The following is a 23,839-nucleotide window of genomic DNA, read 5'->3' as shown; positions in this document are numbered from 1 at the left end:
AGGGACACATGCAGGCAGAATACTGTATAATAATGAATAAATAAATCTTTTAAAAAAAAAAAAAAAAAGGACAAGACTAGTCAGTGTCTGTCTTCCTAGTCAACATTGGGACCTATGTTTCTCCCCCTTATCATGTGGACCCAAAATTGGGACTAGAGAGAAGGCTCAGCAGTCAGCAGCAATGGCTGCTCTTCCAGAGGACCTGGGTTCGGTTCCCACCACCATTTTGGATGCCCCCAAACTGCCTGAAACTCCGGTTTCTGGGAGGGGGTGGACTCACATGCCCCTGTCTAGCTACTGTGTGCACGTGATACCCATACCTACATACACACGTATGTAAAAACAAAAAACAGCCTGGCGGTGGTGGTGCACAACTTTAATCCCAGTACTCAGGAAGCAAAGGCAGGTGGATCTCTACGAGCTGGAGGCCAGCCTGGTCTACAGCTACACAGAGAAACCCTGCCTCGAAAAACCAAAAATAGATAGATAGATAGATAGATAGATAGATAGATAGATAGATAGATAGATAATTAGATAAAATTCTTAAAAAATTAAAGACTTAAAATGACCAGTGGGAAAACGCTGCTCCATCTTTTTCCAGAGGCAGTACTCCCTGAATCCCAAGCAGGCGAGCCCCGAGTCGTGGCGATGAGAGGCTCTTATTTGGTGAGTAAGTCATTAGACTTAGTCATGAAAGGTGATGTCCAGTCTTCCATCCCTTTGTCTCCATACCTATCTATTCTAATTACAGAAGCAGCTGCAATCCCGTATTCACTGCTTTGTGACTCAGCGCACTTACTGCACCCTGAATGCCAGCACCCCAGTCTCACAAGGTGTTGTCGCCGTGGGTCGGAAGCCCAGCTCTCCTCCCGGGGCCTTCTGCGGGGCTCTGTGGCCAGCTGTTGGACTGGAATGAGGAGGTATGAGTAATTATGACCTGCTGTGTTTTCAGGAATGGCTCCAGTCTGGTGAGCAGCGTCAATGCTGAGCGGCCCAGACAGTGGGGAGAGGGTAGCATGTACTAACTCCAGTGCTTGAGTTTCCCCAGGACCTAGGCACAAGGCTAGAACAGGTTTTCCTGATGAAAATAATCACTTGTAATCAGCGAGGCCGTGGCTTTGCTTCAACAGTGGGGGCCCCAGCTGTGGTCTGTGATTGCTGGTGAGGCCTGCCACAGACTCCATATTGAGGTCCCAGTGGCTACCCATTCAAGGATTATCACTGGACCATCAGGGCTATGCAGACCAAGGGCTCCCTGCAGGCTGCGCAAACCCTGTGGGTCGCAAACCCTTTGGGGGGTGTCAAATATTAGATATTTACATTATGATTCATAACAGTGGCATAATTAAAATGATGAACATAATTAAAACATTGAAAATAACTTTATGGTTGGGGTCACCACAACATGAGGAACTGTATTAAAGGGTCATAGCATTAGGAAGTCCCTTGGCTCTATTGCCCCAACTTCATCCCGGGACCACAGGATGCTTTCGCTGCCAGAGTAATTCCACCTCAAATATCCCTAAATGACGTAAAAGCTACAACACTTGGGGCTGGAGAGAGAGCTCAGCAGTTAGGTGCACTTGCTGCTCTTCCAGAGAACCTGAGCTTGGTTCCTAGCAACCACATCAGTCAGTTTACAACTTCCTGTAACTCCAGCTCCAAAAGGGTTCAAGGCCCTTGGCCTCCAGGGGATACCTGCACTCACACACATGTGCTCAGACATACACATAATTTAAAATAATAAAAATTCATCTTTGAGGGGGGGGCTGTAGACGTGGCTCAGTGGTTAAGAGCACTGGCTGCTCTTCCAGAGGACCTGAGTGAGATTCCCAGCAACCACATGGTGACTCACAACTGTTTGTAAATCGAGTTCTAGAGAAGTAGTTCTCAACCTGTGGGTCGCAAACCCTTTGGGGGGTGTCAAATATTAGATATTTGCATTATGATTCATAACAGTGGCATAATTAAAATGATGAACATAATTAAAACATTGAAAATAACTTTATGGTTGGGGTCACCACAACATGAGGAACTATATTAAAGGGTCATAGCATTAGGAAGGTTGAGAACCACTGATGTAGAGGATCCAACACCCTCTGCTGACCTACAAGAGCACCGCACAGACATACATGTTAACAAAAACACTCACACATGTGAATTTTTTTAAATTTTACTTCATTTTTACATTCAAGATATTAATTACACTCATGATATTAATTACATTTGTGGTATTCATTGATTACATTCACAGTATTCGTTCAATAACTATATTTAATGATATAATTTATTACATTCATGATATATATATATATATATATATATATATTTTTTTTTTTTTTTGGTTTTTTGAGACAGGGTTTCTCTGTGTAGCGTTGCACCTTTCCTGGAACTCACTTGGTAGCCCAGGCTGGCCTCGAACTCACAGAGATCCGCCTGGCTCTGCCTCGGGAGTGCTGGGATTAAAGGCGTGCGCCACCACCGCCCGGCTACATTCATGATATTATGTCCTGATAGTTACTGTCCATTTGTGGGGCTTTTCCATCACACAAAACAGAGATTCTGTACTTAGGAAATCATTGCTCTATATTCCTTTCTTCTCCATCTTGAGATAATGTCTAATCTTTCTGTTTCTATGAATTTGTATATTCTATATATTTCATGTATATACAATTCTATGGTATTTGTCCTTTTTTTCTGAATGTATAAACATTTTATGAACAACTGCAGGAGAAATAATACACAGATCGCTTGAACATAAAAGCAGGTTATAATTCAAAAATCCATGGTTATTTTAAACAGTAAAATGTTTTCTCTGTAGAAAATAGTAAAAATGATAACATTTCCCAATAAGCCCTTTTAAGTCAAATAATAGCTGAATTATACATATAAATATTGATTAGATTCTGAGATACAGAAGAAACCTGTCTTCATCTGTTCAGAGAGCTGTGTTTTACTTAAGTTGTGTAAGTGAGATTCCTATTCATCTTCCCCTTCACTGTTTGATTTTTTGACATTTTTCTATAGGTTAATCCATAATCTAAAAAGATTTTAGCCTCCCCTCCTGAAAGTACAGCCAGCATATTTTTTCATCAGCTTGATACAGTACATATTCTTATCCTAATAGTGAAATGTTTCACTAAAGCTTGTACAGTGATTGGGCAAAACCAAAACTTTTAAATTTTAAAAAGAAATGTTTAAAAAATTAATCTCTCCTGGCTGTGGTGGTGCATGCCTTTAATCCCAGCACTCCGGAGGCAGAGGCAGGCAGATCTCTGTGAGTTCGAGGCCAGCCTGGTCTACAGAGTGAGTTCCAGGAAAGGCGCAAAGGTACAAAGAGAAACCCTGTCTCGAAAAACGAAAAAAAAAGAGTGACTCTTCTCTTTACGATTCATTTACATGTATATGTCACTCACGTGTGTGTAGTTCCCATATTGGCCAGAAGAGGGCAACTGGTTCCCCTGGAACTTGAGTTACAGGCAGCGGTGAGCTACCACATGTGTACTGGGAATCAAACCCGGGTCTTCCGCAGGAACAGCGGTGCTCTTAACAGCCGAGCCATCTCTTCAGCTCTACCCAAGTAGTTCTTCATGTTGCTCTCCCATCTCTCTGTGGGTGGCCTTCCTCTCAGGCCAGCTTCCCTCAGTCACAAATGACTGTAACCAAGTCACTGATGATGATGACTTCAGTCATTTAGTGTCACAGACATCCTGATGTCTACTGGTGGGTGTGAGTAGTTTTTAAAGCTGAGGTGACATCGCCTAGAAGCCTCTAGAAGAATTCCTTTGAGATCTTCCTGTCTAGAACTGATGATGTGTTCATTCCTAAGCCAGTCACTGGCAAAAAAAGAAAACAATGGTTGAGCGGAGACAGTTTCTAGTCAAGTTGACATGCTCTAGAGGGAACCTCAGTTGAGAAATTGGCTCCGTCAGATTGGCTTGTGAGCTTGTCTGTACTTAATTTTTTTTTAACATAAAAACTTTTTTAGGTTTATTTTTATTTTATGCATATGGCTGTTTTGCCTGCATGTATGTCTGTGTACCACATGCAAGTCTGAGACTTGCAGAGGACCAGAAGAAGGCATCAGATCCTCTGGAACTGGAGTTTCAGGCAGTGGTTAGCTGCCATGTGGGTACTGGGGACTGAACCGAGTCCTCTGGAAGAGCAGCCAGTGCTCTTAGACCGCTGAGCCATCTCTCCAACCCCATTTTCTTGATTAATGATTGATGTGGGAGGCTGGAGAGATGGCTGAGAGGTTAAGAGAACTGGCCGATCTTCCAGAGGTTCTGAGTTCAATTCCCAGCACCCACATGGTGGCTCACAATCATCTACAATGAGATCTGGTGCCCTCTTCTGGCCTGCAGGCACACATGTAGGCAGAACACTGTATACACAATAAATAAATCTTTAAAAATAAATAAATAATTGATGTGGGAAGACCACCGTGGGCAGTGCCTGTCTTGGGCAGGTGGTCCTGGGGAGTATCAGTAAGCAAGCCTCGGCAAACAAGTCAGTAAGCAGCACTCCTCCATGATCTCTGCTTCAGTTCCCGCCCTGACTTCATGATGGACAGCGCCTGAAAGTGTAAGAGGAAATGAACACTCTCTGCTCCAAGGTGCTTTTAGTCGTGGTTGTTATAACAGCAACAGAGAAGCAAACCAGGACAGAGATTCCTCATTCGAGGTGGGACCTGTGCTGCAAGACATCACACCACACAACACTTACTGTTTTCTTTTCTTGTGTTTTTTTTTTTTTAATAATTTGTTTAATTTTTTTATTTTATGTGCATTGGTGTGAGGGTGTCAGATCTTCTGGAACTGGAGTTACAGACAGTTGTGAGCTGCCATGTGGACGTTGGGAATTGAACCTGGGTCCTCTAGAATAGCAGCCAGGGCTCCTAACCACTGAGCCATCTCTCCAGCCCCACTTACTGTTTTCACTCAGTTTTGTGTCTTCGGCTGGGAGGTGGTGGCACATGCCTTTAATCCCAGCACTCAGGAGGCAGAGGCAGGCACATCTCTGTGAGTTCGAGGCCAGCCTGGGCTACAGAGTGAGTTCCAGGAAAGGCACAAAGCTACACAGAGAAACCCTGACTTAAAAACCAAAAGAAAAAAGAAAAAAAAAATTTGTCTTCCAGATTCAAGGCCCTAAAACTCAATAACTCTGACTACAGAAAAACAACCTTTGACTATGTCCTCATAGGAAGGCTGGATCACCCCCAGTTCCTGGCCCTGGATTCGTACATCCTGCCTCTCCTTAGCATGAACCCCCAAGGACAGAACCCACCTGGCTGGTGCCCCTTTTCACCTAGCCGTTGTTACCCCCGTACCCCAGTGAATTGGGGCCAAATCCCTGAGGAAGAAATGGTATGGGGAAAACAAGTGTCTGAGTTTAAAATCTTTTAAGACATTAGTGTGAAATGATAAATAATGACCAGGAATGGTGGTGCTCACCTTTAATCCCAGCACTCGGGAGGCCAGCCTGGTTTACATATTGAGTTTGAGGTCAGTCTAGGGACACAGTGAGAAAAATTAAGAGAAAGTCTCGCAGCTGGGTTTGGGTGTGAGATGGCCAGCTAAGAGAAGAGGAAGAGAAGGGGAAATATAACCCAGGTGAACGGATCTGGAGACAGACCTGAGTAGACCCTGCGGGGCAGGGAGAGCTCACAAGAGGCAGCCACTGCTTCCTGCAGGGGCTTATCCGAACTCTCGGCATCCCTGTCCAAGAGAAGGCGGAAGTCTTCAGCTGGTTGATTTTCCCAGCAGACCTGCTTTACTTTTCATTTTGAGAGCTTTCAGGGAAATAGGATTTAACCCTGGACAGATGTATCTAGATAGTAATTTATTGGAATTTGACAGATTGCACCCCACTTTGTAGATTTATTTATGCTACTTTATGTGTATGTATGAGTGTTTCATACTGTATGTATGCAGAAGAGGACATCAGATCCCTGGAACTGGAGTTACAGCTGTGAGCTGTCACGGAGGTGCTGGGAATTGAACCCAGGTCTTCTGCAAGAACATCCAGTGCTCTTAACCACTGAGCTATCTTCCAACCCCAGATTGCCCCTTTTAAACTGGCCAAAGCTCACAGAATTACGTTTTTGGCTATACCTACCTGTTAGGTGTTTAAGAACATATAAATAATCACAGATTAATGTTTTTAACCTTTAAAAAAAATCTTTCAAATTTCAGTTCATTTCATGTGAATGGGCATTTTGCCTGATGTGTGTCTGAAGCAGCAGCACATGTGTGCCTGGTACCTGCACAGGCAGAGAGAGGGCATCAGATCTCCTGGAGCTGGGGATACAGATGGTTGCAAACTGCCATGTGGGTGCAGGCAACTGAACCCAGATCCTCTGGGAGAGCAGTCGGCGCTCTTAACTGTGAATCATCTCTTCAGGAAGTTACATTCCAACGAGAGTCTGCTGATATTAGAGAGCTCTTAATGACCTTGAACTGTAAATTATCTTGTAAGCAAGGAGGCTGAAGCAGCGGATACACAGAGAGCCAAGGGGCTGAGCCTATCACTGCAGGTTTAGCTGCACCCTGCACTGTTCTAGCGGCCCACCTGCGAGGGGTGAGGCTGCCCATCATCAGCCTTCAGCTCGGCCTGACCCTGATTGACTTTCTTTCTTTTTTTTTTTTCCAGACAGGGTTTCTCTGTAGCTTTGGCACCTTTCCTAGAACTCACTCTATAGCCCAGCCTGGTCTCGAACTCACAGAGATCCGCCTGGCTCTGCCTCCCGCGTGCTGGGATTAAAGGCGTGCGCCCCCACCGCCCGGCCTGATGGACTTTCTATAACGGTGGCCGGCAGATCCTTCAGGCTAGGCCAGTTAATGCTGCTCGTCCAGAAGATGGTCTGCCATAGCCATCCTCTCAGATTGGAATGAGCGACGTATGCGCCAAGCAAAAGCACTAACAGTGAGTAGCAGAGGAGAAACATCATCCAAGCGGGAGTTTGCCGCACCCCACAGCGATGGCTGGAGTGGTCCCATGATGGAGAGAGCAAAGGAAGCGGGCGTCAGGTGCCGGCTCACCAACATCCAGCAGAAGTGGGCTGGGAAGAAACGGTCACGCTGGCAGTCGCGGTTCAGAGTCTGTGAGTGAGCTTTCCCGCCACAAGTATTTTTATACGGTGGAGTAAGCCATAGTAACCTCTTTGGGAACTAGAAATACCTTTATAAAAGCTTTTTTTTTTTTTTTAAAGATCTTAGCCGGGCGGTTGTGGCACACGCCTTTAATCCCAGCACTCGGGAGGCAGAGCCAGGCGGATCTCTGTGAGTTCGAGGCCAGCCTGGGCTACCAAGTGAGTTCCAGGACAGGCACCAAAACTACACAGAGAAACCCTGTCTCGAAAAACCAAAAAAAAAAAAAAAAAAAAAAAGATCTTATTTGGCTGGAGATGGTTCAGCAGTTCAGAGCACTTGCTGCTCTTACAGAAGACCCGGGGTTCAGATCCCAGCACCCACATCAGGTGGCTCACAACCACCTGTAACTAGCTCCCGGGGCATCCGATGTCCACTTGTGGCTTCTGAGGGTACCCATTCACATGCAGCACACACACACACACACACACACACACACACACACACAGTTTTAGAAATGAAAAAGAATCACTAAAATGTTTTATTTTTATGTGTATGAGTGTTTGCCTGCACATATTTCTGTGTACATGCGTTCTGTGTCTGTGGAGACCAGAAGAATCAGTTTCCCAGAACTGGAGTTACAGACAGTGTGAGCCTCCAGGCAGGTGTTGGGAACCAAACCCTAGTCATCTGGGAGAACAGCCTGTGCTCCTAACCACCGAACCATCTCTCTAGCCCCTAAAACAATTTACTTTTTTAGCTGTTCTCAAGGACGCAGGGTTTTGTTTGTTCTTTGGTTTTTTTGAGACAGGGTTTCTCTGTGTGGCTGTGCTGGAACTCACTCTAGACCAGGATGGTCTCACGAAGATCTGCCTGCCTCTGCCTCCCAAGTGCTGGGATTAAAGGGGTGTGCCACTATACCCAGCTTAAAAAAAAATAGATCTTTTTAAGTAAAAAAATTTAAATTCTGAAGTAATCACAGATTCATAGTAGGTGGCAAAGATCATATGGGAAGGTCCTGGGTCCACTTTCCCAGTCTCTCCGTTCCCCAGTGGCTGTAGCTTGGTTATAACCTTAAATCAGGGATTTTGCATTTGGCCCATGTTGGGAGGGACAATGGCCATATCCTGTTGGCATCATGACATGAGATGAAGGGAGGTTGATTTTTGACACAGAGAGAAGTCAGGAGCTCCGGTGAGCAGTCTCAGTTGACACTCGGGCCCAGCCAAGATTGAAAACAGCTGCTCACTGACCCTGCTCCAGGACCTTTACCTGGAGCCTCCAGTGACTGTGACCATGAGCTCACCAGTACTCTGTTCTACTGCCTGCTGAGGTTCGGGGTCCCCAGCTTCTCCCTTCATTGAACCAGATGGAGACAAAACCTCAAGGCTGAGACCCCACCGCAGAGCACAGGAAGGGTGGAAGGGGCGTGCCCCAGGGAATGTCACGGACTTCGAGGACACAGAGGCCCAGAGCGGGAAGATTGCGGGGCTGCTGGGGTCCCTCTCCTGTGGTGACAGTGTGTCATTTCCTCTCGTACTTCAGCTCTGGCTCTGCACAGCTGGCATCATGCACACTGGCTCCTCCGGGGTCTCACTGTAGCCCGACAGACACAGACAGCTTCCACCCACCCAGTGCCAAGCCAGGCGAGGCCTGACCCAGGACAGCTCCAGCCTGGAGGTCCATCTGGGCAGAGGAGCTGTGACACTGTGCAAGGACACCTTTCAGAGGCATGAGAGGGAGGGAGGATGTCTCCGAGGGAGGCTTGCTGGACTTCTGAGTCACCCTCCACCCAGGACAAGGCTCAGCTCACCCACCACCAAGGTCAGGGTCACAGGGCCCGCCAACATTCACTTCACTCCCTTCAGCCAGCTAACAGGCCCCCAGTGGATGATGCCCAAGGCCACAGAGCCCTCTATTAATCACCTCCCTGTTTCCCTGGAGAAACAGCCTTAGTTTGAGATGCTGGGGTTGGGTTTTTTTTATTCTGTTTTGTTTTGTTTTGAGGGGCTGCTGTTTGGGGGTGGGGAGTTTTCTCCGGGGTGCAGCTTGGTGCTGCCCTTTCTGTACCTCCCCTGTCTCTCTGTGGTCATTACCACAGGACTGGCTGAACAGAGACACAGTCTTTGAGACTTGGGGACATCCATAATGCCTTCATTCACTCACGCACAGGTATTCGCTTCCAGCAGGGGCTCCCAGTTGCAGGGAAGAGGAGACCAAGGCACATACATTGTCTGCTTGGGGAACAGTGTGGGTCCCCTGCCATGGGCAGAGGGCAGTGGGACAGTGTCAGGGAAAATGGGCTCCTGTGGTTAAGTATGTTTAGGAAGGTCTGGGTTAAATATAAAATAGAGCTCTTGCAGGGTGTGTGGTATATGCCTTTAATCCCACCAATCAGGAGGCAGAGGCAGGAGGATCTCTGTGAGTTCAAGGCCAGCCTGGACTACAGAGAGACATCCAGAACAGCCAACGCTACATAGTGAAACCTTGTCTCAAAATAAATAGATGCTTTTTTCTTCAGGACTTGTTGGAACCTCTAAGCTGATACTGTACACAGTAAGCCTTTTATGGCTGGCTGTCCTTACAGAAGGACTATGGAAAGCAGGGACATTGGTTAAGCCTGAGAAAATGAGGGAGGTGTGAATGCCCAGGTAAGAAGACTGAGCCTCTTCCTCGGGACCAAGATGGAGGAGGCTCAGAGGCGGGATTTAAAATGAGGAACCCTGGCCGGGCGGTGGTGGCGCACGCCTTTAATCCCAGCACTCGGGAGGCAGAGCCAGGCGGATCTCTGTGAGTTCGAGGCCAGCCTGGTCTCCAAAGCGAGTTCCAGGAAAGGCGCAAAGCTATACAGAGAAACCCTGTCTCGAAAAACCAAAAAAAAAAAAAAAAAATGAGGAACCCTGAAAATCCAACAGGTGTGGTGGTGCACACCTTTAATCCCAGCACTTGCAAAGGCAGAGGCAGGCGAATCTCTGTGAGTTCAAGGCCAGCCAGGTCTACAGACAGAGTGCGCTCCAGGACAGCCAGGGCTACACAGAGAAACCCTACATCAGAAAAAGAAAAAAAAAAAAAAAAAAAAAAAAAAAAAAGAGGACCCCTGACCCAGCCGTGTAAGGTCAGGGTGGTGGCAGGCCTGTCCCACCAGTCTGTCCCAGCAAGGCCTCCTCCTGACAAGACAACAGAGCTTCTCAAATGGAGAGGGGACAGAGCACAGACACAACCAGCCGTGACAGGGACTCGGGGAGCCAGTGCTGGAGAGGACAGCTGAAGCCTGACATCAAGCGCCCATGGGTCCCAGTCCTGCCTCCGGCAGCACCTGCTGTGACAGCTAATGAGGCCTCAGAGGTTGTTTTGTTTTGTTTCTTTTTTCTTTTGGTTTTTCAAGACAGTTTTTCTGTGTAGCTTTGGTGCCTGTCCTGGATCTCACTCTGTAACCCAGGCTGGCCTCGAACTCACAGAGATCAGCCTGGTTCTGCCTCAGTCTATTTGAAACCAACAAAGACCAGGCGGTGGTGACGCACGCCTTTAATCCCAGACTCGGGAGGCAGAACCAGGCCTCCCGAGTCTGGGATTAAAGGCGTGCGTCACCACCGCCTGGTCTTTGTTGGTTTCAAATAGACTTTATCTGCAGGGCATTTTAGGTTTACAGAAAGAATAGAGGATCCTTGGACACTGCTCCCCACCCCCAACAAGGCCCCTGCTAGTCCTGCAGGAGCGTGGTACAATGGTTACACACGGTGGCCTAACATCGGTACATTCTGGGTAACCTGCGGCCACCAGTGACTTTCTAGTTTACTTTTAAAGGGCACAGATTCTAACACAGTGCCTGTCACCAGAAGACCTTCCCTGCCCTAAACCACTCCATCTGAGCCACTGGGAGAGTGAAGCCACCACGATGGAAAGCTCTGGAATAAACAATACAGAAGAAGGCTCTTTTCTGCAGGACTTGTCAGAGCCTTTAACCTGCCAATACACAGGGTCAGCCTCATGGTGGATCCCAGGACTAATGTTCCCTGGCAGGCCACCCAGGGAAGAGGGGACATAGACAGAAGTGGGGTTCCAGCTTGGCATCCTGACACACTGTTAACTGAAATTATTCTTCTCCCTTCGTGTGTCTACATTTGGGCTGATACAACTTAGTCATTCTGGGGTCAGGGTCGGAGGTCGTTGACATGTTCGGACCTGGACACTAGTATTTTAACAAGTTCCATTGGTGCATAGGACACCAAGTGTCAGAAATCCAAAGCAGGAGCCTAGACCAGGCTGCTCACTGCCCTGCGTAGGCGACTTCCTTCTACCAAAGCAGAGCGGGGAATCGAGCCTTCACTGGCCCCTGAGATGCCTCTTCCCAGCGCAGAGCGATGTGGGAAGAGCAGAGGTTTGCCATCTCCGCCGAGAAAAGCCTGCTGCAGCACTAACATGTCAGTCATGTTGTCTCAGGTCTCCACTGCTCACCAGGCACCCAAGATTCGCTGCCAGCAAGTCAGCCACCCGCAGCTCCTGGTTCAGTGGCCTCCCACACTTGGCTCCCTAACAGAGCAGAGGGCGGAGCAGAGGGCCCAAGAGCGGCCTCCTTTGCATTCATCTGTAGCAAGTTAACGATCCCCCCATTCACATCCCCCTGGAATCTCAGAATGGGACTTTATTTGGAAAGCTTTTGCTGACGTAAGTAAGATGGCATCTTGCTAGACAGGCCCGGACTCCAAATGCCGCCCCTCTGTTGTTTAGGCCCACCTGGTGGTTGTTGTTTTGAGATAGGGTCTCACTATGTAGCCCAGGCTGACCTGACTTGTGATCTTTAGCTTCCCAAGTGCTGGGATTGCAGGTGTGGGCCATGCCTGGCATCCTGAGAAAAAGCTGAGAGAAGAGTTACGTACACCGGAAGTGACGTCACCCGTGGAAGGCCATGTGCAGAGGTCCGAGGGATGCACCACAAGCTAAGACTGCCCAGGATGGACCGCCAACCCCAGCACTTGGGAAGCTGAGGTAGTGATAATGCTACGTGTTCAAGCCTAGCCCAAGCTAGAGGGTGAGATGTGGTAGAATATTAATTTAAGGTGTGATACTTTTGTGTATGCTGCATTTGTTTAACTCTGTGAAGCTGTGTTACTGTGCCTGTCTAAAACACCTGATGGGCAGGAGAAAGGATAGGCGGGACTGGCAGGCAGAGAGAATATATAGAGGGAGAAATCTGGGACGAAAAAGAAGAGAGGAGCCAGAGAAGGAGGAGGACTCCAGGGGTCAGTCACCCAGCTACACAGCAAGCCATGGAGTAAGAAACAAAGAAAGGTTTACAGGAATAGAAAAGGAAAAGGCCAGAGGCAAAAGGTAGATGGGATAATCTAAAGCAAAGCAAAGCTGGCATTTATAAGTAATAATAAGCCTCCCTGCGTGATTTAACTGGGAGCTGAGTGGTGGGCCCCCCAAAAGAGAAAATAAAAGACAACAGTGAGATGCTGTCTCAAAATGAACAACAAAGGAAGTTCAGCTGGGGTGGCGGCGGCGGCACACACACCTTTAATCCCAGCACTTTGGAAACAGAGGCAGGTGGATTTCTGAGTTCCAGGCCAGCCAGGGCTACAAAGTGAGACCCTGTAATCAAAAAGGGGAAGGAGAGGACTTGAGTCCTTCTTGGACTATATGTGACCACTCTTTAAATTATATATGTGTGTGCGTGTGTGTGTAAGAAATACTGAAGATGACTTTGGTACTTTAGCCAGCAGAGCTAAAAGGAAAGAAGGAGGGAGGGAAGGAGGAAGGATGGAAGGGTTCTTTTCTGCAGCCTCTGAGGGAGCATGGTCCTCCCGCCACCCTGGTCTTAAGCTCCTGACCTCAGGAGATGCAGGGGAAGACATCTCTGTTGCTGTAAGGCCCGTCCTGGTTTCTGTGCTGTACCCGCCCCAGAAGCAGACCCGGCCCATCACTGTTGTGGGCCTCTGCCTGGCTCACACATCCTCAGTCCCATCCCTCCAGGAAGGAAAGGACCCCACATCAGGCTTTTGCCCACACTTGAGTTTTAATACAGCCTGCTCCCATCACAGCTCCCCCACCCCTGGCCCCCCGAACCCCCAGCCCCCTGAACCCCCAAACCCCCAACCCCCAACCAGCAGGTTGGAATTCTGCTTCCTCAGGGCCTGATAGGCCATTGGGAGATACTTCCGTCTGCTCAGGAGGCGACATTCCCATAAGCCCTGAGACATAAGAAGTGACAAAAACTATTGGTCCTGAGGCAGAGTGTGGTCCTGTCACAGACGTCATGCTCTGCTGCGGGACAGTTACTGCAGCTTCATGCCGCTGCGACGCCGAGAGTCCTTCCGGGCAATGGGACTGAAGTTCAAGACCTCTTTGTAGATGTGCTCTGTGGAAAGTGAGTGTTTGAGGTGTGTGTGTGGAGGGGGAGGGAGAAGGGGGCAGAGAGAGCCCACCCTTCGGACAGTGGAGCCGGAACCCGCTCAAGGAAAAAAACGCTACTGGAGACGGACTGCACTGGTGGACGGGGGAGGGCGGAGGGAGGGCGGGGGGAGGGCGGAGGAGGCATCTCTTACGTTTCCATTCGTCCACCGTGAGTTTCTCGTGTTCTAAGGCATCATCAAATGGCTGCTGGGCCTCTGTCTCCTCCTCGGGGTCCCGGAAGGGTTCGAAAAAGGGGTGAGCCAGTGCCTGCGCAGCCGTCAGACGCTTGTCCACATCCAGCTCCAGCATCTTGTCCAGCAGGTCCGCGGCTGCGGGGACATGACCGTGAGCATCGTGCCTGGCCTGGGACAGACGGCTGCCGGGGTGGGTGGGTAGCAAGCACTCTGGGGACGGGGCCAGGACTCACCTTGGGGGCTGGCACGTGGGAAGAGCTGGGTGAAATCCTTTTTGGGGCTCTGGGGCAGGGATTGGATGTAGGATTTGGCCTGGAAGACAGAAAAGCACGGAATTCTTCAGGCCCTGCCCTGAGGGGAGAGGGCTGAAGGCCTGTCAGGACGAGGACAGGAGGGTCTGCCGGGGCAGAGCGACCCCACGGGAAGGTGCCACTCACCGCTTTGTCTTTCAGCTTCTGCACGAACTCAGCGCCTGGCACCCCGGTCACTTTCAGGATCTGGGTCAGCTGGTCCAGGTCTTGGCAGTGGTTAAGGCACAGCCTTGCTGCTCTCTGGGGTGCTCCGCGCCTGCCCTCCCCACCCCCAGCCTTGCTCTAGCCAGCTTGGCAGAGACGCCTGGCTCCGGCCCCATCTACCCGTGGCCAGTTCTTGGGACAGTTGGAGCAGGTTTCTGGAGGGCTTCCCGGCAGCCCAGGTCAGGAGAAGGCTGCCCAGGGTGTGCCTTTCTGAGACTCACCCCTCCTTTAAACCACCCTCCCCTGTTCCCTCTTCATTTCGAGCTGGGTGGGCAGCTCCTTGTCTCTTCAGCTGCCAGGCCCCTGGGGGCTCCCCCTCTACTTATGAGGGATTTCCTAACAGAGGTGGGGGGCAGAAAGGACTCATTTTTATAATTTGATTATCTGCATTTTCAAACCATTCTAGGGAGCTGGAGAGTGCTTCCTGCTTTTCCAGAGGACCCAAGTTCAGTTCCCAGAACCCATGTTAAGGGCCTTACAACCAACGTGTAACTCCAGCTCCAGGGGATCTGACACCCTCTTCTGTCCTCTCAGGGTACCTGCACACATGCAGCATACACTCACACAGACTCACATACACATACACACACACACACACACACACACACACTCACACAGACACACACACACACACACACACACACACACACACACACACAGACACAGACACACACACACACACACATAAAATTAAATCTTTAAAGCCATTCCAGGGGTTGGGCTTTAGAAGACTGCTTGCCTAGCATGCATGAAACCCTGGGTTCCACCCCCAGCATGGTTTGTGACCCTAGCACTTGGGAGGGGCAGGAAGGATCAAGGTCATCTTTGGCTACATAATGAGCTTGAGGCCCTGAGACACAGGAGACCCTGTTTCAAAATAAAAAAGTCAGATGTAGTGGTGCACACCTCTAATCCCAGCACTGCAGAGGCAGGCAGAGCTCTGTGAGTTTGAGGCCAGCTTGAACTACATAGCAAGTTCGAGGCCAGCCAGAGCTACATAGTGAGATCCTGTCTGAAAAATAAAATAAATAATTCTCGAGGGGGCCTGTCTTGCTGCCACACTGAGACACATTTAAACATCATTGCTGAGGGAACGGGTCCCCAGATGGACATCATCTGCTCTGGCAAAGGATACAGTCCTTCCCCTTGAATAGCGTCTTTCCGGTCAGCATTTCTGCCATGATGCAGCCAACAGACCAGATGTCCACTGCAAGGAAGGAGGGGGTGTGGACATCTGACGACCGCAAAGCAGGTCGCCAGGGCCACCCTGGGCAACCGACCACTGACCTGTCTGGTTGTAATGCATCCAACTGAGAATCACCTCAGGCGCCCTGTACCAGCGGGTCACCACATAGCCGGTCATCTCGGGGTCCGCATGCCGCGCCAGCCCAAAGTCCAGGATCTACGGCTCAAGGGACAGCGGGGGAACGAGCTGGCTGAGGAGAGGGACTCCAAGGGACAGAACCCACCTCACCCCAAAGTCCACCCACCTCCCCCTCTGGATCTACTGTGACCTACTCACCTTCAGCTCACAGTCTTCATTCACTGCCAGGTTGCCTGGCTTCAGGTCCTGGGAGGAAAGACGGACGGAGCACCAGGCTGAAGCAGAGCCAGCAGGTGGTCTTGGATCTGTCACACACACACACACACACACACACACACGGACACACGGACACACACGGACACACACACGTGCTCATGCCACACTGCAACAGCAGCTGGCCACTTCACTTCCCCTCCGAGCCTGCTTTCTCATGTCTAAAATGACATTGGACTCTACATCCTTTTCCACCATGTTCCTGTCCTTAAAGCCTGAAGTGCCCGCACAGGGTTCAGCGGGCAGCAACTTCCCGAAGCGTCTCTCCCTCCCCCTCCACACAGCCACTCTACCCCATTCTCCTTCTCAAGGCTGCAACAGCCACAGCCCGTGATCCTGAGAACTGTCACTCTACTGCTCCCAATCTATTGGCCACCAGAGCACCCAGTTCCTACCCCCACACCCTGCAGAAGGGCCCCAGGGTCCCAGAGAACCATGGCAGAGGAAGCTCACTCACCCTGTGGACGACACCAGCTGAGTGGATGTACTGAAAAGGAAGAGAGGGAATGGTGAGTCAGATCCCAGCTTCCACACTGGCGCCAAACCCTCCTCTGCCCCACCACAGTGAGCAGCTCTTGGCCACCATGCAGGCCACACTTACCTTTAGACCTTTGAGCATCTGGTACACCAAGTACTGGACCTTATCCTCGCTGAATTCCATCCCCATGATCTTCTGCAGATCCGTCTGCATGAAGGGCATCACCAGGTAACTGGAAGGCAGGAGGCTTTTTAGCACAGTTCCCAGCCTCCCACAGGCCCAGATGTGACCCCAGAGGGGCGGAAGTGGGGCACAACAGGAGCCTGAGAGACAACGCCAGGCAAGAGGGCGTAAGAAGAGTCAGGGGTGATAGTTCATGCCTGTAATCTCAGCACTTGCAGAGTTCAAGTGGGAGGATTGCCACATGTTAAAGGTCAGCCTGTATTATTACATGGTGAGTCCCAGGGCAGGCTGGTCTATACGACACGACCTTGTCTCAAAACAAAACAAAAAACAAAACCAACAATGAGCGGGCGGTGGTTGTGCACGCCTTTGGTCCCAGCACTTGGGAGACAGAGGCAGGTGGATCTCTGTGAGTTTGAGGCCAGCCTGGTCTGTATATTGGTTCCAGGACAGCCAGGACTATTACACAGAGAAACCCTGTCTCAAAAAACAAAAACAAAACAAAAAAAACGACAATGATAACAACAGAAAACAGGGTTGGAGAGATGGTTCGGCTGACACAGTGCTCGCTTGCATGAGGACCCAAGCCCAAGCCTCAGCCTCAGCACCCACATACAAGGGCTGGGTGTGATGGGGTTCAGTTGTAATCCCAGGGCTGGGAAGGTGGAGACAGGAGGGTCCCTGGGGCTCATTAGCCAGCCAGCCTAGCTTAATTGCCAAGCCAGTGAGAGACCCCGTCTCAAAAAACAAGGAAGGGGACTGAAGAGATGGCTCAGCAGTAAAGGGCACTCACTGTTCTTGCAGAGGACCCAAGTTCAGTTCCCAGACCCACATCAGGAGGCTCACAACCACCTGTAACTCCAGTTCCAGAGGACCTGACGCCCTCTTCTGGCCCCTGTGGGCACCTGCATGCATATAGTATACATAAACTCATGCAGAGGCGCGCACATATATACATACATACACACACACACACACACACACACACACACACACAACTACAAACAATTGCTGTGGAATAATGCTTTTGTACACTGGTTTAATAAAACGCTGATTGGCCAGTAGCCAGGCAGGAAGTATAGGTGGGATAAGCAGACAAGGAGAATTCTGGGAAGAGGAAGGCTGAGTCAGGAGACGCCAGCTGGCCATCCAGGGAACAGCATGTAATGGCACACAGGTAAAGCCACGGAACATGTGGTGACATATAGATGAGCAGAAATGGGCTGAGTTTCAGTGTAAGAGCTAGTCAGTAGTAAGCCTAAGCCAATGGCAGAGCAGTTTTAATTAATAGAAGCCTCTGTGTGTTTACTTGGGTCTGAGTGGCTGCGGACCGGGTGGGACACAGAAAAACTCTCAGCTACAAACAATTATGAGGAAAATAAAACAGGGTAGATAGTGCCTAAGGAACAACATCTGAGGTTGACCTTTGACCAGACACACACACACATACATACACAACACACGCATGCATGCCTGTATACACATATGCAGCTCCATACACATGAACACATCCACACAAAACAAAGAAGAACCCAGAGTACCCAGCCTGAGCTCCTGGCATCCCTGCCACAGCAGCCTGGTTGGCAGAGCTCAGGGTGAACACCAGCCTTGGAGCACACTCAGTAAAACCAGATGGCTGTGTTCACACTCCTCAAAGGTACCCTGGCTCTGCCTTCCTCCACGACCACAGCAGACCAGCTGTGAGGCAGCAGCATCTGCCAGCATTTCCTCCTGCTTCCATCCCAAAGTTCCTCCCACCGGAGGGTCATGCCTAGCCCTGCAGGCTCTGCTAACTACAAAATGTCTGCCCTCCCAGGAAGGAAACAGGAAACAATCTTCAGTGGGCAGAGGAAGAAGGGGCCGGTGCTATGAAGCACTCAAGTGGGATTTGGAAGCAGGTCAATGTCAGCAACCCAGAACTGTGTGACTCAAGGTGGTCACAGCAACGTTTAGGACAAAAAGCAATAGATTATAAAGTGTGTGTGTGTATAATACACACACACCATTTTATATATAGATTTCCCTCTTGAGACAGGATCTCATGTACCCCAGACTTGGCTCCAGTTCGCCATGAGGCTGAAGATGACCTTGAACTTTTCATCCTGCCGTCTCTCTCCAACGCTGCCATCACTGGCACACACCGCCATCCCCAATTTATTCAGTTAGGGATGGAATCAGGGCCATTGCATGCTAGGCAAGTACTTTGCCCACTGAGTTACACCCTCAGTCCCTAAAGTGAATGAAAAACACACACACACACACACACACACACACACACACACACACACACACACACATTTTCTTTTATTTTGAGACAGGGTCTCATTATGTAGCCCTGTCTGGCCTGGAACTGAAAATGTAGAAAAGGCTGACCTGGAACTCACAGGGCTCCATCTGCCTCCTGAGTGCTGGGATCACACATGTACACCACCTCGCCTGGTCCTTTGCTTCTGTAAGCTATTGCTGAGGGCTGGAGGGGTCGTTCAGCAGTTAAGAACACTTGCTGCAGCCAGGCAGTTGAGGTGCACGCCTTCAACCCCAGAGGCAGGGGGATCTCTGAGTTTAAGGCCAGCCTGGTCTACAAAGTGAGTTCCAGGATAGCCAGGGCTGTTACACAGAGAAACCCTGTCTCAAAAAAACTGAAGAAAAAAAAGGGTGGGGGGAGCTGGAGAGATGGCTCACTGGTTAAGAGCACTGACTGCTCTTCCAGATGGTCCCGGGTTCAATTCCCAGCAAGCACATGGCAGCTCACAACTGTCTGTAACGCCAAGATCTGACACCCTCACACAGACATAAATGCAGGCAAAACACCAATGCAAGTAAAATAAAAATAAATAATTTTTAAAAAAAAGAAAGAAAAAGAAAAAAGCACTTGCTGCACTTCCTAAAGGACCCAAGTTTGATTCCTAGCACCCTCATAAGGCAACTCACAATGGCCTGTAATTTCAGGGGTACCTTCCCTCATGTGCACATGAACACACACACACACACACACACACACACACACACACACACACACACACACCTTTAAATAAATCCTTAAGCCTCTCTTCCTTCTCCAGCCTTGGAGAAACAGTTCACTGTTTTCACTGCCTCCAGACACTCACAGCCTTGTCATGCTTCTGTCCTAAACTGCTGGGACCATGGTCGCCAGTGACCACCTCACGAACACAGACTCCTCTTTCTTTTCCTGTGTGTCCTTCTGCGAAGTGTCGACTCCCTCACGGTCGCCGCCAGCCCTCCTCTCTCTCCAGTTCATCTGCTCACCCCTCGTACCTTCCAGCAAACGTGGACTCTGGATCAACATCATTGCATCCCGTTTTGCCATGACCATGGCTTTAGCTATCACCCATGGAGATGATTCTAGACTGGTCTACATGCACACTGACCTCTCCTACCGTTTCACAGGCTCTGCTCTGTCGGAGGCAAGGACCCAAGTGGAGTTCCTTATCTTTTGCTCCGGGTCTGTTCTTCTACCTTGGGTTCCTGAACTGGGACTCCTGACCACCGGCACCAACCTCCCTCAGCCACCATATCCAAACAGACGCAACAAGTCCCATCAGTGCTGCGTGCGTGGGTCTCAGATCTCCCCTCTGTACCCCACACTGTACTGTAGATCCAAGTCGGGGTCCTCAACACTGCTGCTTCTCCCCAGGTCTCCCGCTCCCTGCTCCTTTCTCATAGCTGCTGGCCATGTCCCCCAAATTTGACAGACAGTATCAACATCCTGCTTAAAGCCTCCATGGCCGGTGGGCTGGGGGTGTGGCTCAGTTGGTAGAGTGCTTACCCAGCAAGCACAAAGCCTTGAGTTCAATTCCTAGCACCAGTGCCTGGAATCTGAGCACTTGAGAATTGGAGGCAGGAGGATCAGAAGTTCAAGGTCACCCTTGACTACTTAGGTTGTTGGGGGCCAGCCTGTGATACATGAGAGACCCTGTCTCCACACAACACAAGATTCCAAACACGCCCACAACCTCTGTAGCACTGAGGTAGGGTGAGAAGCAGCTGGATGGAGGCTGCTTTGGGCTGTCACTCACACACGATTCTCGGTGTCATCCAAACAGTTCATCCTTGCCCAGGCACGCGCCGGCAGAACCTGACACTTTGCAGCTAAACGTTCTGCTTGTTTGTGGCAGCCAAACTCCACGAGCCAGATTGTCCAGGCCTCCCTGATCCTCACCCTCACCTCCTGCTAGGAAAAGAACTCTAGGTATCATGAGGTCCAAAGTCACACCTGACCCCCAGGAATTGGTGAGGGGAGTTAGAGCACACCCTGGGAGGACCAGGAATTGGTGAGGGGTGTTAGAGCACACCCTGGGAGGACCAGGAATCGGTGAGGGGAGTTAGAGCACACCCTGGGAGGACCAGCAGTCATCTTCATGGTACCAGGCCCTGGTAACAAGTGTAGGAGCTGTGCTCTGAGGAGCCAGGCACCCTACAGTCCTTCCACCCAGAGCTGAGGTACCTCTCCAACAAAGAGGCATGAGACCCCCTTTCCACCCAACCCTGGAAGCTACCCTCCTCCAAAATACTCCCCAGCCGCCATTAAGATCTGACAATTCCCCAAACCCAGTGCAGCCTGACTTACAAATCTTGGAAGTTCCGAAGAGAAGAGGCAGGGGTGAAGACATCCAGGAGTCCAATGACCTGCGGGAAGGGTCACCAGTGAGGCTGGACTGCCACCACCTCTCTTCCTTCTCCCCGGGGTCTCAGCCACCCAGGGCCACCATCCAAGTCACCCTCTGCTACAAAAGGTAGCCCCAGCTGGCACAGAAACAGTGTGGGGGCCCAGGCAGAAAAGGAAGTTTGCAGTAACAATGATGGAAAGCCAGCCTGAGAACATGGTCAGCCCCTTGCTCCCAAATTTAGGGTGCGGCGTGAACAAACCCACTTCTAAGGAACAAATCATGAGGGTCAATGGCGGGGGCAGGGTGGGGGGGGGCGTGAAAGGCCTTAGGACCTTGGACCTCAGCTCCAGCCTTGGACCTTGGGTCTCCAGCTGTGTCTGTCATTCTGTCCTTGCCTGCCACAGGACTCATTCAGAGCCAGGGGCAAGCCCCCTTTACCTCACAGCTGGAGGCCTCCGTGGAGAGGCCGGCTGAAGGCTTCAGGGCTCACAACGTACAATGCTCTGAAATCACTATTTGAAATGGACTCCAGGCCTTCTGCCTAGTCCAGAGCTGGACCACTGGCTGTTTCCATCAGACAGAATGGTCAAATGGCAGGCCCCAGACTGCCTTGACCTCCAACGTCAGCTCTGCCGCTGATGAAGGGCATAACCCGGGAACCTTTCTGTGCCTCAGTTTCTTCATCTGTGCCACTGATGGTATGTGCTGTGGATGATGTAAGTTAGCCAGCCCCTGGCATGCATTATACTCAGTATCTGTTGTCAGCTTTGGAGTCCCAGTGTGGAGGGAGGCAGCAGTCGCTCGAGAGTCCAGGCGAGCAGGACTAGAGTTCTCCCAGAACCAATCACAAAGTTTCCCCGTGCCTACTTCCTCCTCACAAACAGAGATAACGTAGTGCTTTTTTTCTGGGAAGTGAGCTGGGCAGGCCCTGGCACCTTCTTACTGGGCTAAGGAGCTGAGAAACCAGGGTGGAGCAAGAAAGATTCTTTCCCCTGGCCCTGCACCCAGGACCCTGGGCCTCTCTCCCTGACCTCTGAACCCCAACACATCCACACCCCGGCCGCATCGTACGTTTTCATGGTGCATGTGCTTTAGCAGAAGGAGCTCGCGGTAAGCTCGCTTGGCGAAGATCTCCGACTGGAAGGGCCGGCTCAGCTTCTTGATGGCCACCTTCTCCCCTGTCCGCTTGTCGATGGCCGAGCTGCGGGGTCACAGGCAGGTGAGGGGGAGGGGCGGCGCCAGGAGCCCAGACTCGGGATCCCTCCCTCCCTGTCCTAGGCCATCCCCACTCTGGATTCCCCCAGGCTGGCTGGAGACCAGGAATTTGGGGGCCAGCAGAGTGTGTGTGCGCGCGCGTCGCGGGCGCCGGGGCTGGGGGCACCGGGAAAAGGGCAGCAGGGCAGGGGCAGGAACAATTCACGCTGCTGACAGGATGCAGAGCAGGCCGGGAGTCCCTACTCTGCGATTTGGCAAGTTCCCCTCTTGGGGCCTCCTCTGCAACTGCGGGGATCTGCCCCACCAACTCCGAGGTCCCTTTTAAAAGTTACAGCCTTGGAGAACCAGATTCGGCAGCGGCTCAATCCACAGGGGCCCCACCGCCGCCGGGTGAGCCCGGGGAGGCTGCCAAGGGGTGGCCCGCGGCTCCTCTGCCTCCTGGGGTCCCCGGGTCTCACCACACAGCTCCGTAGGCCCCGCTGCCGACGTGCGCCGGCGCCAGGTAGGTCTTGGGCAGCTCCCAGGCCGTCTTGTTGATGTCCTGCTTGTAGAAACCCCTTTTCCGGGTGAGGCTCATCCCGCACCCCGTGGTGGCGGCCCTGCGCGGCGGCTGCGGTGGCTGCCCGCGGGCTCCGGGCCCGGGTGTCCCGCCGCGGTCCCCTCCCGCCCCGCGCCCGCTCCTCCCCCGTGGGGCGGCGCACCTGCCGCCTCGCCCAGGTGCGTCCCCGCCCCGGCTCGCCCCGCCGCCCGCGCTCCGGACTCCGCCCATCCCCCTCGGAGGCCCCAGGCCCCCCGCCAGCCACCTGCTGCAGGTGCGGGGTGGTGCCCTGCGGGAAGGGGTGCCTGCGAGAGGCTGCCTAGACCCCCTCCAGCCCCGTAGGAAGAGCTGGGGGTGGTGGGGCGGTGTTGATAGTTTGAGAAATAAAACCCCACTGATGCAAGGCATGGTGGCTCAAGTCTGTACTCTATGCAAAAGGGAGGCAGAGGCAGGAGGACTGCTATGAGTTCCGGTCCAGTTCAGGACATAGTGAGCTCAAGGCCAGACTGGGTGAGACCCTGAGGAAGAAGGGAGAAGGAAGGGAGAGAAGGAGTGGGGAGAGAAGAGAGGAAGAAAGGAAGGGAAGGAGGAAGGGAGGGAGGAAGGGAGGAAAGAGGCAGGGAAGTAATGTCATCCTTGGCTACAAAGCAGGTTGGAGGCCAGCATAGGTGACATAGAGAGACCCTGACCCAACACAACCTTGAAGATGGAAAGATTTAAGAGCCTGTACCGTTCTTGAAGAGGACCTGAGTTCGGCTCCCAGAACCTATGTCATTATATACATAGTTAAAAATAAAGGAAAAAAAAAAACAAGCAAAAAAACAGGATGTGGTGGCACACATCTTTCAGAGAAATCCTGTCTCGAAAAACCAAAGATGGGGCGGGGGAGCCAAAAACAAACATATAACAACCGACAAGAGCCCTAAAATGCAGGGGGTTCTAAATGAGCTCCTGTGACCCCAGGTTTCTTTTCTTCTTAGTTTTGTTTTTTTTCATGACAGGGTTTTTCT

General features: G+C 51.1%; 1 protein-coding gene across 1 annotated transcript; it reads right to left on the bottom strand.

The window, feature by feature from the left end:
- Nucleotides 1-13,179: 13,179 nt before the first annotated feature.
- Mapk13 (mitogen-activated protein kinase 13) lies at nucleotides 13,180-22,951 on the bottom strand. The gene is made up of 12 exons (XM_052744429.1): nucleotides 22,750-22,951; nucleotides 22,148-22,277; nucleotides 21,037-21,095; nucleotides 16,389-16,497; nucleotides 16,245-16,274; nucleotides 15,713-15,760; nucleotides 15,478-15,592; nucleotides 15,326-15,397; nucleotides 14,113-14,192; nucleotides 13,909-13,987; nucleotides 13,634-13,810; nucleotides 13,180-13,446 (listed from the first exon to the last, which is right to left on the bottom strand). The coding sequence occupies exons 1-12, from the start codon at nucleotides 22,866-22,868 to the stop codon at nucleotides 13,364-13,366; spliced, it is 1,101 nt and encodes a 366-aa protein (XP_052600389.1). The 5' UTR covers nucleotides 22,869-22,951; the 3' UTR covers nucleotides 13,180-13,363.
- Nucleotides 22,952-23,839: the final 888 nt, after the last annotated feature.

The sequence above is a fragment of the Peromyscus californicus genome, unplaced genomic scaffold (assembly GCF_007827085.1).
Source record: "Peromyscus californicus insignis strain IS unplaced genomic scaffold, ASM782708v3 Scaffold_19__1_contigs__length_69161282, whole genome shotgun sequence".
NCBI classification, from domain to species: domain Eukaryota; kingdom Metazoa; phylum Chordata; class Mammalia; order Rodentia; family Cricetidae; genus Peromyscus; species Peromyscus californicus.
The sequence above is the reverse complement of the archived record's forward strand: the minus strand, read 5'-3'. Positions and strand labels throughout refer to the sequence as shown.